The sequence below is a fragment of the Pelophylax lessonae genome, assembly GCF_965119305.1.
Source record: "Pelophylax lessonae genome assembly, chromosome: 3".
Classification (NCBI taxonomy): domain Eukaryota; kingdom Metazoa; phylum Chordata; class Amphibia; order Anura; family Ranidae; genus Pelophylax; species Pelophylax lessonae.
The window spans coordinates 266576666-266592836 of NC_138770.1; the positions used below are offsets into that span (position 1 = coordinate 266576666).

At 40.7% G+C, this 16171-nt stretch overlaps 1 protein-coding gene across 11 annotated transcripts in view; it reads right to left on the reverse strand.

The window, feature by feature from the left end:
- Positions 1-16171, reverse strand: part of TNIK (TRAF2 and NCK interacting kinase) — a 478118-nt gene that overhangs the window by 260410 nt on the left and 201537 nt on the right. For all 11 annotated transcript variants that reach the window (XM_082249643.1, XM_082249642.1, XM_082249649.1 and 8 more), the window contains exon 3: positions 643-699. In XM_082249643.1, the coding sequence (XP_082105769.1) occupies positions 643-699 (57 nt within the window). The remainder of the gene's footprint in view (positions 1-642; positions 700-16171) is intronic.

Here is a 16171-nt window from a genome sequence, read left to right on the forward strand (position 1 = left end):
CAGACATAATAGATAGATAGATAGATAGATAGATAGATAGATAGATATTTACAGACATGATAGATAGATAGATAGATAGATAGATAGATAGATAGATAGATAGATAGATAGATAGATAGATAGATAGATAGATAGATAGAATATTTACAGACATGATAGATAGATAGATAGATAGATAGATAGATAGATAGATAGATAGATAGATAGATAGATAGATAGATAGATAGATAGATAGATAGATAGATAGATAGATAGATAGATAGATAGATAGATAGATAGATATTTACAGATAGATAGATATTTACAGACATAATAGATAGATAGATAGATAGATAGATAGATAGATAGATAGATAGATAGATAGATAGATATTTACAGACATGATAGATAGATAGATAGATAGATAGATAGATAGATAGATAGATAGATAGATAGATAGATAGATAGATAGATAGATAGATACTCCTCCCTAACTTGTAATACATGAACTGAGCAGCTTACCATTTTCAACTTGTTAGCTTTATCTCAAATATATAATCTGTAGTCAATGTTAATTAATTGCAAAGGTATGTAAACACACCTATGGAAAAAAAAAATCTCCTGGCGCTCAAATGCTAGGAGGGTAAAAGAAGTATACATTACCCCTGTGACATCCATGACCTTGATGGCCGCCAGCTGTCCTGTTTTAACATGACGCCCCTGTAACAAAAATAAATATGATTACATAAAATTCAATTTATATAACTGACTCATTTCACTTTAAAAGTAAGCAACTTTTTCCTTGTCTGAATCATCACCTGAGTTTGAGTTATGTATCATTGGCAACTTTGCAGTTCTTTGATGGATTAGCCTTTGCTACATGGTAAAAAATAAGCAGATTTGTTGACATTTTGACATAAAGGGAATTGAGTGCAGGGCCTTGTACAGATCAGTGAGTCAGCCACAGTTTTCTACATGACTAAGCACCATAAGGGTCATTTCTTTTATATCAACAACCACAAATTCAACCAATTAGAAGAACATAAAAAACATCTGCTTCCCACAGCCGTTTTCTTCTGAACTTTACTTTTTAACCCTTACAGCAAAAGTGATCCCTTGATACAAAACAATGTATACCAATCTACATGTACACCTCACAGAAAAGCTGCAAAATAAAGCTCACAGGGACCAGTTTTCAGAGGGCAAAATTATTTTTTACAGAAGCAGCTACAGGCCACGTCATTAAAATATCATACATTTAGGATACGAAAAGGAGAACAACAATTTGTATCGCTTCCAACATTATACCAGCACTGTGATATATGATCACCTAGACAGATTTAAAAACCCTTACTGAATGACACTTAGCTAGTTATAGCACTGTCAACAAGTGTTCTTTTTTAAAAATGAATTGCATGTGTTCACCCTTGGTTGCATCTCAATGCTGCTGATCTATCACAACTATATCACAAATGTTTTGAACCAGGGTGGTGCTGTGGACATAGCCTTTCTGGGGTTCAGCAAATGATTTGATACAGTTCCACATAATGATAAGAAAAAAAAAAAATGTTAGAACTCAACCCTTGGGTGGTATAGTAGATACATAGCTACCCAAAGGGATACCTATTAGAAGGGGTTGTGAATTGGGTTCATTCAGAACACAGACCAGTGGTGTACTACAAGGCTCTGTAATAGGTCATTTTCTATTTAATCTTCAAATGACATAACTAAACGTTTGGTGGGTCTTCTGCTGATGACACAAAGGTGTGCATTAGGGTTGCACTGGGAGATTGGCCAAAGCAGTGGAAACTGCAGTTCAATGCTTCTAAATGGAAAAAAAGCACTTAGGGAAGAAGAATCCTCTGAGTACAATATTGGGGCTACAGCGCTGGCCAGAACTACAAAAGAAAGTGACTTGGGAATGTTTATTTCAGATAACTGCAAAAAGAGCAAAATGAGTGGCATGGTAGTGTGGAAAGCGAATAAAGTTATGGGATGCATCTCTAAAGGGGACACCATAAGAAGGAAGGAGGTCCTGATTTCCCTATATGGATCTTTATTTGGACCTCATTTAGAACACACTGTCTAGTGGTGGAGATGTCACTTACAAAAATATTTGGTAAAACAGAATGAGTCCTGCAATGGGTAACAAGGTAAAAGGTCTGAGAGATAAAGTATATTAAAAGTGATGGCCATCTATTGGAGCTTCCAGCCACCTTGAGTGGAGAAGCTGGGCACTGGCTGTCCCAAAGGACTTTGACAGTAGAAATCAAATTTTCATGGAGATGCAACAAAAGGGTGCCAATGGCAGCATGCTCATGAACATAGGGTCAGTATTAGACAAAATATTGCGCTGAAGGCATTTAAAATGATGTAATTATAATGATATGAGGATTAGATTCAAATATGCCGAGCAATACAAAGTTGAGGAAGGAGCTTGAGAAAAGTGTAGTGTCAACTGCAGAGGCAAGTAATTGTATCAATATTTCAGCCTATGGTCAGAGAATGGACTCAGGAGCTTATTCTTTTTTTAAAAAAGTCTCTACGACACAATAATACATGAAGGTTGAGGGTTTTTATTTATTTATTTATTTATATAATTAAGGGTCTATTTATATAGCACCACAAGTTGTGGTGAGTTCAGCAAAATTGATATTGAAGAATGGATAGATGGGGAGTAAGTATCATCGCACTGCAGTTGCTTTTAAAGTTAGAAGGCCTCTCATAGGAGAGATATAGTGGTAGGTCTATAAGTGTCTGAGCAGAATCCATCCTGCTACGGTGGACTTAGTGACATGTCTACAAGAGATTAGCTAGATACTTGGAACAGATGTATTTTTAGGGGACGATGGGACATGCATTGTTGGGTGGATAAGGGTCTATGTGCAGGAATTTGCAATTCTTCCTAAGCTTGGACTTTGACACTTGTTATTACGTCTGTAGCCTCTGAGAGCTGCAAGCAGGCAGAGGTGGATACAGACACAGCCTCATGACAAAATTTGACAGCCGTGTAGAAGCGTCTGCACAGCCCCAAACGCAGACAGTGTGCATTCAGGACCAGATTTCCCGCCACTGGGGGACACACACAGAAATAAAATCTTTGTCAGAGATTCTAATCCTTCCCCACACGATCAGAAAAGATTTTATTGCTGTGTCCTTGTTGTAGAGATTTCTCGATATTTCCTGCTTTTCTGAGATTCCTTGACAGGAAGTGAGGAGGAATTTCCCAGAGAGACGTATAACAATAGAAAGGTAGAGAGGCTCTGAGGAAGAGGTTAGGGCTCGAAACGCGTAAGCCATTTCAAGCCACTGTGGACGGTACATCTTCCGTTTTTGATGCTGATGGCAACTTAGTATTGTGATATGCACTTTCCAAGAACTCGTTTGTGAGTATTTTTATTTCTGTATTTAATAAAGCCTTTTATGGAGGATAATGCTCTAGGCCAGTGCGCCCTTGTGTTTATTTTATTGCAGATCACCCTGGTCTTGAAGGGGCTGCAAGGCTGAAGCATTTAGAAGAAGCCCAGTGTACAGTCGCTGGTAGCCGAATGTGTGTGGCTGAAGCTGGTCAGAAGGTCCCTTCCCTGAGCGCAGGAGATAGGTGCATTGCACTATTTTTTTTTTCTTTGGAATAGAAAGGTTTTAACATGTGCCTGTTCTATTCAAAACGAGAAAATGCATTTTCAGGAGTTGGTATTTTTTTTAAAATCTTTAACATACTGGAGAGAAAAAAAAAAGTCACACACTGATGCTCACTTCACCATGCAACCCCATCCCCTCTGTTCTGTCCATCTGATGGGCTTTCAGTTATGAGGGAGTATGTGTAGTAAAATTTAAAAATTATCGCACAGATGAACCCAAGTTGGAAAGCAGCTGGCAAAAACAATATGGATACGATTGTAAATAGCATATACAGAACACAGAATTGCCACGCTAAAATGACAAATAAATAAAGTCCTATAAATATTACGGTGCATATAGAAGTGATATAGTCCAATCATGAAGCACCTTGAAGGTGAATATCGTATAAAAAGGTGAAATACCCTTTGGGGGCGGCACAGTGGTGTAGTGGTTAGCACTTTCACCTAGCAGCAAGAGGGTCACTGGTTCGAATCCCAACCACAACACTACCTGCCTGGAGTTTGCAAGTTCTCCCTGTGCCTGCGTGGGTATCCTCCGGGTACTCCGGTTTCCTCCCACACTCCAAAGACATGCTGGTAGGTTAATTGTAAAAAAAAAAAAATTGGCCCTACGGTGTATGTATGCGAGTTAGGGACCCTAGATTGTAAGCTCCTTGAGGGCAGGGACTGATGTGAATGTACAATGTATATGTAAAGCGCTGCGTAAATGGACAGCGCTATATACGTACCTGAAATAATAATAGTAATAAACACCCAGGTGCACCTACACCATAGATTACGAGATGGCCGCTTACCAGAGGAAATGGACTCTAGATCAGGGCTTGACAAATTTGCTTTGAATCTAGGAGCCAACTAAAAAAGTTATGAGCCAGTATTTTTTTTAACCTTTTGCCTACTGGTTACTTTCACCCCCTTCCCACCCAGGCCAATTTTCATCGCTGTCGTACTTTGAAAGGCAATTGCGCTGTCATGCAATACTCAAACACAAAGGATAAGATGTCTAATGAAATGATATCACAGTACTCCACCAGTGTCAACGGATCTTCCTCCCTTATGCACCAACCATACATCGCACATATGCATGGTTTATTTTTGCACTTTGTCACGCTACACGAATAGTTCAGTCTATTCATTCCAAAGGACTGTTCTACATGCAGCAAAGCACCTTATAGACCCTTTTTTTGAGCTTCACACTTTTTGGCACATTTGGTGCACAAACCTGCGCCATTGCATGTCCCTTTTAGGGTGAAGGACACGGCAAGCGCGACATTCAATTCGTGCAAGTTTCATGATTTTGCGCATGTTCACATGCTACTATAGGGAGAATGCAAAAATGTGTCTTGTGCATCTTCTAAATGGTTCTCGCTAAAAGAATAAAAGCACACCAAAACCATGCCCTCTCGCATTACACAATAATTTGATAGATCAGTGTATATGTATAAAATATGTGAGGAACGTAAAATGTATTCTATCAAACTCTCTAGTGGTCTTCGCACGCCTTAGTGTGACACTGACAAGCAAGACTGCCTGACTGTTTTTACACAAATATAGCCAATTCTTATGACTGAATATGAAAGGAATTTACAACACATCATTAAAACCAAAGTTTGATGCGTGTGATTAGCCTTATGCGTACATTTCAACATTAACATTTCATAGCAGAGAAACATGGAATATTTAGAGCTTTCCTAGGTATGACTTAAAACATACAACACAGTGTTTTAATTAACAATATTTTATTTTATTTTAAATGAGAGAAAAAAAAATTATGAATACACACACACTATATTATCAAAAGTATTGGGATGCCTGCCTTTACATGCACATGAACTTTAATGGCATCCCAGTCTTAGTCCGTAGGGCCTAATATTGGGTTGGCCCACCCTTAGCAACTACAATAGCTTTAAAGTGATTGTAAAGTATTTTCTTTCTTTTTCCTATAAAAATAACAAACATGTTGTACTTACCAGCTCTGTCGCAGTGGATTTGCACAGGGCAGCCCAGATCCTCCTATTCTCGGGTCCCTCTTCGGCGCTCCTGGCCCTTCGGTCCTGTTGAGTGCCCCCACAGTAAGCAGCTTCCTATGGGGCACCAGAGCCGAGTCACAGCTCCCTGTGTCCATTCAAATATGGAGGACCAACCCAACCCAGCCCCTTTTTTGTAAATTGGCTAGCTGAATTTGATTGACAGCAGTGGCAGCCAATAGCTCCCAGCCAATCAGGAAGGAGAATCTCAGACAGCTGAGACACTTGTGGACATCGCTGGACAGAGAGGGACCTCAGGTAAGTATTAGGGGGGCTGCTGCACATGAAAAGTTTTTTTTATCTTATCGCATAAAATGCATTAAGGTAAAAAAAAAACCTTTTAACTTTACAACTCCTTTAACTCTTTTGGGAAGGATGTCCACAAGGTTTAGGATTTTGTCTATGGGAACGTTTGACCATTCTTCCAGAAGCCCATTTCTGAGGTCAGACACTGATGTTGGATGAGAAGACCTGGCTCACAATCTTTGCTCTAATTCATCTTAAAGGTGTTCTTTTGGGTTGAGGTCAGGACTCTGTGCAGGCCAGTCAAGTTCCTCCACCCCAAACTCGCTCATCCATGTCTTTATGGACATGGCTTTGTGCACTGGTGCAAAGTCATGTTGGAACAGGAATCCCCAAATTGTTCAACTACCTCAAACCGAAAGAACACCTTTGGGATGAATTAGTGGAGACTGCGAGCCAGGCAATCTCGTCCACATCAGTGCAAGACCTCACAAATGGTCTTCTGGAAGAATGGTCAAACATTCCCATAGACACACTCCTAAACATTTGTAGACAGCCTTCCCAGAAGAGCTGCAGCTGTTATAGCTGTAAAGGGTGGGATATTGAACCCTATGGACTAAGACTGGGATGCCATTAAAATGCGCATGTAAAGGCAGGTGTCCCAATACTTTTGGCAATATAGTGTGTGTGTGTGTGTGTGTGTGTGTGTGTGTGTGTGTGTGTGTGTGTGTGTGTATATACCGTATTTTCCGGCATATAAGACGACCCCCTAATTTTCAAGTTAAAACATAGGTTTTGGGCTATACTCGCCGTATAAGACTACCTCCCTTCCGAGGCAAGGCAACACCATTGAAAAACATCAGATTTCTCATAGATCTCCAAGGTACCCCAAGAACTGTAATACATGTAATCTCTCATAATATCTTCAAGGTACCCTAAGTATAAGTATTACCGGTAGATGTAACTCTCAAGACGCTGGCTGTGCGGGAATCCTGTACCGGTATACCGTGTGTACCGTAGCTTCGGCTACATACAGTATACCGCGCTGAGCCAATCATGGAGAGCGATGTATTCTATTGTTTAATGCAACGCCTTCTCGGATTGGCAGAGTCAGAGAGGCGGGCTGATGTTACTCTGCCAATCCAAGCAGGCTTTGCATTCATTAATAGAATACATCGCTCTCCGTGTTTGACTCAGCGTGGTATATTGTATGTTGCCGAAGCTACGGTACATACCGTATTCCGGTACAGGATTCCCACACAGCCAGCATCTTGAGAGATTACGTCTAGGGGTAATACTTATACTTAGGGTACATTGGAGATATACTCGGCGTATAAGACGACTCCCCATTTTTGAAGGATTTTTTTGAGGTTCAAAAGTAGTCTTATACGCCAGAAAATACAGTGTATTTTTTTTTTATGTAATTCAAACCATATTAACAAATAAATAAATATAAATGTAAAACAAGTTATAAACAGATTGTCAAATGTAATTGTAATCACTGTGAAGCTCTTGCTGTAACTATGGTAAAGTATTCTTTATTTATAGCTATACTTAGAGTTCAGTACCATATGTAAAGATTAGGGCTTTGCCTGCAGGAGTCATGGTGCATTTACTAAAGGAAAAGAAAGCTGTTTTTTGGGGTCAGGGGACTAGCACTGGTAGCTTGAGCCACCAAGAACATGTTAAAATTCAAACAAATGTCTAGTGGCCAAAATTTATTTTTTCCTTGAAGAAAAATAGCACATTATGGTCACTAGATGGAGCTGACAATCATAGGAAGTCAACATATTGAAGACACTGTACACTTTCAAACGTTTTTTTTTTTTTCTTGGTATTAGTACATTTAAATTCCCTATGTTGTATTTTGTCTTGCTTTGTAATGATGGGGTCACATGTTAAGGCTGCAGTTTGTAGTGTCATAGCTCATCGATTCCCCCATTTCCATGCATTGTTTCAGCTTGCGGATACCTATGTGTCAAGGGGATAGAACAACTTCCTGCTCTAGGTCACACAACGTCCAATACAAGCCATCCTCTCTGTGTTGCATCACAAATGGGGGAGCACTAATGCGTGACTGCTAAACACTGTATGATAGAGCTCTCTGTGTGTACATGAATGTTCTGCCTGCTTGTGTGGGTCATACGTAATTACTGTGAAGTTCTCACCTGCGTGAGTACTAGATTGAGAGACCCAGGGATTGTGGAATATGAGGTTTCTTCACAGTAAGTTATGTCTCTTCACTACTTGTTTTAACCTCGTTCTTGCCTGCACCAAAGCACCACAACCACGTTCTGTGTGGGATTTTTTTGGCACTTTTCCATTCGCTTGAATACGTTACATTTTGCTGCATTATTGCCTGCCCAACGCATCAGCAATGATAGTTTTTTTTTTTTTTCGGCAGACACAATGTAAAGCATTGCGATGGCAGCATGTTACCATCCCCATCCGCTGCCTATACAGCATTAGGAAGGGCAGCTGGAGGAGTAAACTGCATATTTTTAATGTTCCTCAACTGCAAGTCTAAACAGGCCCTAATGGAGGCGCAATGATTTGAAAGTCCCACAATTAAATAGCCAGACTCACTAGCTATACCAAGCATGTAGGTTCGGCTATGTACCAGTATAGCATTAGTTGACACAGCAGTCTGTTAAGACATTGAATTCTTTGTAAAACCAAAACCTTTTCCCACATATACTTCTGAAAGTTAACGACCAAGTGAAAATTATCTTGAAAAGGAATAGGTAAAAGTGGCATTAAAAAAAAAAAAAAAAAAAAAAAAAAAAAATGTGGGATGGAAGAAAAAAAACTAAAACAATCATACTTATCTATGTGGCTGCATCATCGGTCCGATGTTGCAGCTCTCCTTCGCCAGCTCTAAGACTAAGAGCGATAACATGACCACTGATTGCTTAGTACTCGGTTTTCACTGAACAGAGAGAGATGACGGTCAGCCACTGACTCTCTGCTCTGCCCCTCCAGCTCTCACTGGAGGACTGGGCTGTAAAGGGGCAAGAGCAGCTGGCTCAGTAGCATGCTGAGAGGTTAAGCCAGCTCCCGGTCAGGCATCTGGGCAAATCCTAGCATATTCGTGGGATCCCTGTAGAGCCTGGACTAGCTCTGTGACATCAGCAGACAGTGGATTTTAGCCCACTGTCAGCTGAATCTGGGTCACTGGAGTGCAGAACTAAATGCACTCCTGTGACCCACAGGAGAAGTATGGCCGAAAGAGATTTTGCCATACTTCTTGTATAAACCCAATACCAAAAATGAAACATATCACAACTTACAATCATTGGATGTGGTGGTTGCATTAGTCTCCTTTTTTTAGGGTTTTTCCCTTTTGTTTTCACCTGGTGATATGGTTAGTAACAAACATCCTATATTAGAATTCCTCCACTCTGAATGAAAAAGAACAGGAGCACCTATGGATAGCATTGCAGTTACTTTTGGATAAAGATTTTACATAAATAAATAAAAGCTTCTGTAAGCACCTCAGTGGTATATAGTCTGTCAAGGGCAGAAATAAAAACCTCACAGACATTTTAATCTTTCATTTAAAACTTAAAAAAAAAGTTTGATTTAGGCTTTAAAACAAACTAGCTTTGCTTTAACCCCGCACTGCTCTCCAGCATATACAGTATCTCACAAAAGTGAGTACACCCCTAACATTTTTGTAAATATTTTATTATATCTTTTCATGTGACAACACTGAAGAAATGACACTTTGCTACAATGTAAAGTAGTGAGTGTACAGCTTGTATAACAGTGTAAATTTGCTGTCCCCTCAAAATAACTCAACACACAGCCCTTCCTGTTTGGCAACAAAATTGAGTACACCCCCCAAGTGAAAATGTCCAAATTGGACCCAATGTGTCAATATTTTGTGTGGCCACCATTATTTTCCAGCACTGCCTTAACCCTCTTGGGCATGGAGTTCACCAGAGCTTCACAGGTTGCCATTGGAGTCCTCTTCTACTCCTCCATGACGACATCACAGAGCTGGTGGATGTAAGAGACCTTTGCGCTCCTAGGCCATCTTTATGAAGTGCAACAATTCTTATTTTCAGATCCTCAGGGAGTTCTTTGCCATATGGTGCCATGTTGAACTTCCAGTGCCCAGTATGAGAAAGTGAGAGCGATAACACCAAATGTATTACACCTGCTCCCCATTCACACCTGAGACCTTGTAACACTAACGAGTCACATGACACCGTGAAGGGAAAATGGCTAATTGGGCCCAATTTGGACATTTTCCCTTAGGGGTGTACTCACTTTTGTAGACATTAATGGCTGTGTGTTGAGTTATTTTGAGGGAACAGCAAATTTACACTGTTATACAAGCTGTACACTCTCTACTTTACATTTTAGCAAAGTGTCATTTCTTCAGTGTTGTCACATGAAAAGTATAATAAAACATTTACAAAAATGTGAGGGGTGTACTCACTTTTGTGAGATACTGTACTTATCTTCCAGGCTGTGGCCTTTATATAATAGGAGTTTCTCTGATCACAGTTGTACCAGCTCTGGCAGCAGCTATGACTAAGGACAGCACAAATGAATCTTCCCATGTTTCTTTAATAGACAACTGCTGCCATTGCCAGTTGACAAGAAATCAAGAAGGCGCCATGCCGTTACTGCTTCTGTGGTTCCAGCAGTTGTCAGCTTAAAAGCAGACATGCCAGTAAGGAACAGACTGGACAGAAAACAGATGAATGAGGTGACTCTATAATCAGAAAATTGATTTGATGGTCTATAGCCTTTTTTTTTTATAAAATGCAAATCAGTATTTAGATGAGGTTTATTCCTTGGCAGAGAATTCTGTAAGGGGATTAGAAATTAAAGCCAATATTACAAAACATGGATATGATACATTCCTGCCAAATATTACACAATCACAAGGAAGAAAATGAACGGGGGATTTATTGCTCAAAATAATTGTCCTATGGTTTTCAATATCAATGCAGCCCATACAAAGGTCCACTCTTAACAAGCTGGAGTTTGGGTTTACTAAACCTTAACATTAAAAGGCAGGTACAAGTCTTTCTATAGATACTAAAGCCCATCAAATATTTTTTTTTTTTTGCAGAACTAGCTAGAAAAAGTGTTTTTAATTAATTCATTTTAATCTAGCAGTCCGGTCCTACAAAACAGTGTCTTTGAACTTATGGACTGAGGTTTGAGTAGTGCACCTTTCACTGTGGTTATGTGCATCCCTAGCCTCAAGCTACATATACCATGAGGCCTTACACTAGTATTCTCTAATATCTATTACTCATCATAGGTGATGGACCCAGCAAGCAAAGGATTTACAATGTCCTGGAACTGGTATCAGCCAGCGAAGTCATGGGCAGCATTGCGCAGGTAGCGCAGTTCATAAGGCAGCTTGCTGACATAAAAGCACTATCGCTGACATGTACTACTGTGTTTGACTATTAGAATGTGCCACGGAAGTTGGCTACAATAGCCCTACAGGGAGCTTAGTTAGGGCTAGTCAAGCCATCTTTACAAAGCATGTCCCATAGTGAGAAAAAAAAAATATATATATACACACACAACAATATATTACCAAAAGTTTTGGGACGCCTGCCTTTACACGCACATGAACTTTAATGGCACCCCAGTCCTAGTCTGTAGGGTATTGAGTTAGCCCACCCCCTTCCTAGCTTTCAGTGCTGTCACACTTTGAATGCTAATTACGCAGTCATGCAACACTGTACTCACACTTTTTTCACACAAATAGAGCTATTTTTCGGTGGTATTTAACCACTGATGGACCGGAAGGTTTTGCCCCCTTAATGACAAGGCCATTTTTTGCGATACGGCACTGCATTATTTTAACTGACAATTGCGCAGTTGTGAGACGCTGTCCTGAAAAAAAAATTGATGTCCTTTTTTTTCTTACAAATAGAGCTTTCTTTTGGTGGTATTTGATCACCTCTGGGGTTTTTAATTTTTGCGCTTTAAACAAAAAAGTAAAAAGCGACAATTCTGAAAAAAAAACAACATTTTTTATTTTCTGCTATAAAACATTCCCAATAAAATTAAAAAAAAAAAAAAAAAAAAAAAAAATCAAAATTTTCATCAATTTAGGCCAATATGTATTCTGCCACATTTTTGGTAAAAAAAAAATCCCAATAAGTGTATATTGATTGGTTTGCGCAAGTTATCACATCTATAAAAATAGGGGATAGATTTATGCCATTTTTATTTATTTGTTTTTACTAGTAATGACAGATCGGACACCTAGCTGACCCTGTTGAGGGGACCAGTGACACTATACGGTAATCAGTGCTAAAAATATGCACTGTTACTGTACTAATGACACTGGCAGGGAAGGGGTTAACACCAGGGGTGATCAAAGGGTTAAGTGCGTCCCTAGGGGATGCTTTCTAACTGAGTAGGAGATGGACTCACTGGATGAACACAGAGATCTGTGTTCCTAAATAGGAGGAACACAGGATCCCTGTGTTCATCTCTGACAGAACAGCGGTCTGCCTTGTTTACATCGGCAGACTGCCATTCTGTCTCTATGGGGAGGGATCGTGGGTGGCCGGTGAACATCGCATCCGCCGGACCCGCTGATTGGCATTCAGTGTGCGTGCCCCCACTATCTGTTACACGAAGCGATGTACAGGTAAATAATCGGGCTTAACAGAGCTGACCTGCCACAGTAAAACTATGGCGGCTGGTCGGCACAGTGGCCTTCATCATCCATAAATTGAAGAAGTTTGGAACCACCAGGACTCTTCCTTGAGCGGGCCACCCCGCCAAACTGCGTGATCGGGGGAGAAATGCTTAGTCAGGGAGGTGGCCAAGAACAGAGCTCCAACATATCTCTGTGGAGGAGAAACTTCCAGAACAACCATCTCTGCAGCACTCCTACAATCAGGCTGGTATGGTAGAGTGACCAGACGGAAGCCATTCCTCAGGAAAAGGAACAGGACAGCCCGTCTGGAGTTTGCCAAAAGGCACCTGAAGGACTCTCAGACCATGAGAAACAAAATTCTCTGGTCTGATGAAACAAAGATTGAATTCTTTGGCCTAAATGGCAAGCACCATGTCTGGAGGAAACCAGGCACCACTCATCATTTGGGCAATACCATCCCTATAGTGAAGCATAATGATGGCAGCAGCGTGCTGTGGGGATGGTTTTCAGTGGCAGGAAATGGGAGACTAGTCCAGATCGAGGAAAAGATGAATGCAGCAATGTACAGAGACATCCTTGATGAAAACCTGCTCAAGAGTGCTCTGGACCTCAGACTGGGGTGAAGGTTAATCTTCCAACAGGACAACGACCCTAAGCACACAGCCAAGATAACAACGGAGTGGATACAGGACAACTCTGTGAATGTCCTTGAGTGGCCCAGACTTGAACCCGATTGAACACCTCTGGAAAGATCTGAAAATGGCTGTGCACTGACACTCTCCATCCAACCTGATGGAGCTTAAGAGATCCTGTAAACAAGAATGGGAGAAATTGCGCAAAGATAGGTGTGCCAAGCTTGTAGCATCAAGACTTGAGGCTGTAATTGGTGCCAAAAGTGCTTCAACAAAGTATTGAGCAAAGGCTGTAAATACTTACGTACATAGGATTTTTTCTTTTTTATTCTTAATAAATTTGCAAAGATTTCAAACAAACTTCTTTCACATTATCATTATGGGGTATTGTTTGTAGAATTTTGAGGAAAATAATGAATTTAATCAATTTTGGAATAAGGCTGTAACACACCAAAATGTGGAAAAAGTGAAGCGCAGTGAATACATTCCGGATGCACTGTATACAAACACTATATTACCAAAAGTATTGTGACGCCTGCCTTTAAATGCATATGAACTTTATTCGCATCCCAGTAGGGTTTAATATTGAGTTGGCCCACCCTTTGCATCTATAACAGCTTCAACTCTTCTGGGAAGACGGTCCACAAGGTTTAGGAGTGTGTCTATGAGAGTGTTTGACCATTCTTCCAGAAGCGCATTTGTGAGGTCAGGCACTGATGTTGGAGAGAAAGCCTGGCTCATATTCTGTGCTCTAATTGATTCCAAAGGTGTTCTATCGGGTTAAGGAGGGGACTCTGTGCAGGCCATTTAAGTTTCTCCATCCCAAACTCGCTCATTGATGTCTTTATGGACCTTGCTTTGTGCACTGTTGCACAGTTATGTTGGAACAGGAAGGGACCATCCTCAAACTGTTCCCACAAAGTTGGGAGCATGACAATTTTCAAAATGTCTTGGTATGCTGACGCCTTAAAAGTTTCCTTCACTGGAACTAATGGGCCAAGCCCAAGCCCTGAAAAACCACCCCACACCATAATCCCTCCTCCACCAAATGATTTGGACAGTGCACAAAGAAAGGTCCATAAAGACATGGATGTGCGAGTTTGGGGTGAAGAAAATTAAATGGCCTGCACAGAGCCCTGACCTCAACCTGATAGAACATCACTGTTTAACCACTTTACCACCGAAGGATTTTCCTGCTGTACGTCCAAGCCACTTTTTGCGATTCGGCACTGTGTGACTTTAACTGACAATTGCGCGGTCATGCAACGCCGTACCCAAACGAAATTTAGGTCCCTTTTTCCCCACAAACAGAGCTTTCTTTTGGTGTTATTTTATCACCTCTGTGCTTTTCATTTTTTGCGATATTAATAAAAAAAATGCGACAATTTTGAAAAAATAACAATATTTTTCTACTTTAACAGTTAAAAAATATCCAATATATTAAATTTTTGTCATATATCTAGGCCAAAATGTATTTAGCTACATGTCTTTGACAAAAAAATTCTCAATGAGCATATTTTAACCGCTTTAAGACCGGATTTTACCCCATTCCTGACCAGGCCATATTTTGCAATTCGGCACTGTGTTACTTTAACGGAAAATTGCGCGATCGTGTGATGCTGTACCCAAATTAAATTGTCCATTAAATATGTCCTTTTTTTTCCCCCACAAATAGAGCTTTCTTTTGGTGGTATTTGATCACCTGTGCGATTTTTACTTTTTGCGCTATATACAAAAAAAAGAGCGACAATTTTGAAAAAAATAACAATATTTTTTACATTTTTTATATGAAATTCCCACCCAAAAAAATGTAAAAATCAAAATTTTTTAACATTTTAGGCCAATTTGTTTTCTGCTACATAATTTTGGTAAAAAAAAAAAAATCGCAATAAGCGTATTTTGATTGGTTTGCGCAAAGGTTAATCGCAGCTACTAACTACGGGAAATGTATGTAATTTTTACTGTTTTTTTTTAACTAGTAATGGCGGCGATCTGGCGTCGATCTGCGATTTTGTTTGCGGGACTGCGACATTGCGGCGGACAGATCGGACCCTTGACTGACATTTTTGACACATTTGGGGGTACCAGTGACATTACTAAAGTAATCAGTGCTATAAATATGCACTGTTACTGTAAAAATGACACTGGCAGGGAAGGGGTTAACTTTTATTGGTCATCAAGGGGTTAATGTATGCCTGGTGCTTACTAACGTGTGTGGGGGGAGGGGACTGTGTGACACAGGCACAGATCGCAGGTTCAGCTATGCTGAATCCTGCAATCTGTCCCTGCCTGTCACTTAGGAGATCCGCCTGCTTTGTTTACACAAGCGGGCGGATCTCCACAGTCGATCCCCGACGATCGGGGAAGAGCGGTGGTGATCACCGCCGCTCCTCCCCTGGCCCAACTCCCGCTGTGACTGAATACAGCGGGAGCGAGCCTCCTGCGGCGCCCACAAGGGGAGGAGTCCAGCGACGTAGGTCTACGTCGCTGGACGATATCGAGCCACTTTGCCGCAGTACCAGCTCAGTGAACGGTCGGCAAGTGGTTAAGAAAACATTTTCTGAATGAAATAGATTCATTCAGTGTGTGTATGGTTGTGATTAGCTGCGTTTGGCAACAACAGCGCACAGCAACTCACATGGTACAGAAGGGCTGTGATAGGTCCTGTCTGTACCATGTGATCACTGTGGCCAATCACAGAGATCAACACTACTACACAATGAATGACATGAATGAAAGCCATTAATTGTGTACAATTGTCATGTGATCTGTTGTGATTGGTCACACCGATCTCACTGTACCAACAGCAGGTGGATACACTGATCTGTCATCCAGATCTCGCCGGGCGCAGTCCATGTTAGACACGATACAGGGAGGACCTCATATGAAGTTTGTCCAGGAAAATAGGGCTCCTGCCCAGCCGTCATTTTGCAAATCGTGCCTGGCTGACTAAAGCTGGGCCATACTCCTTTAGATCTATCAACTACTGTATGTAGTGCAAGA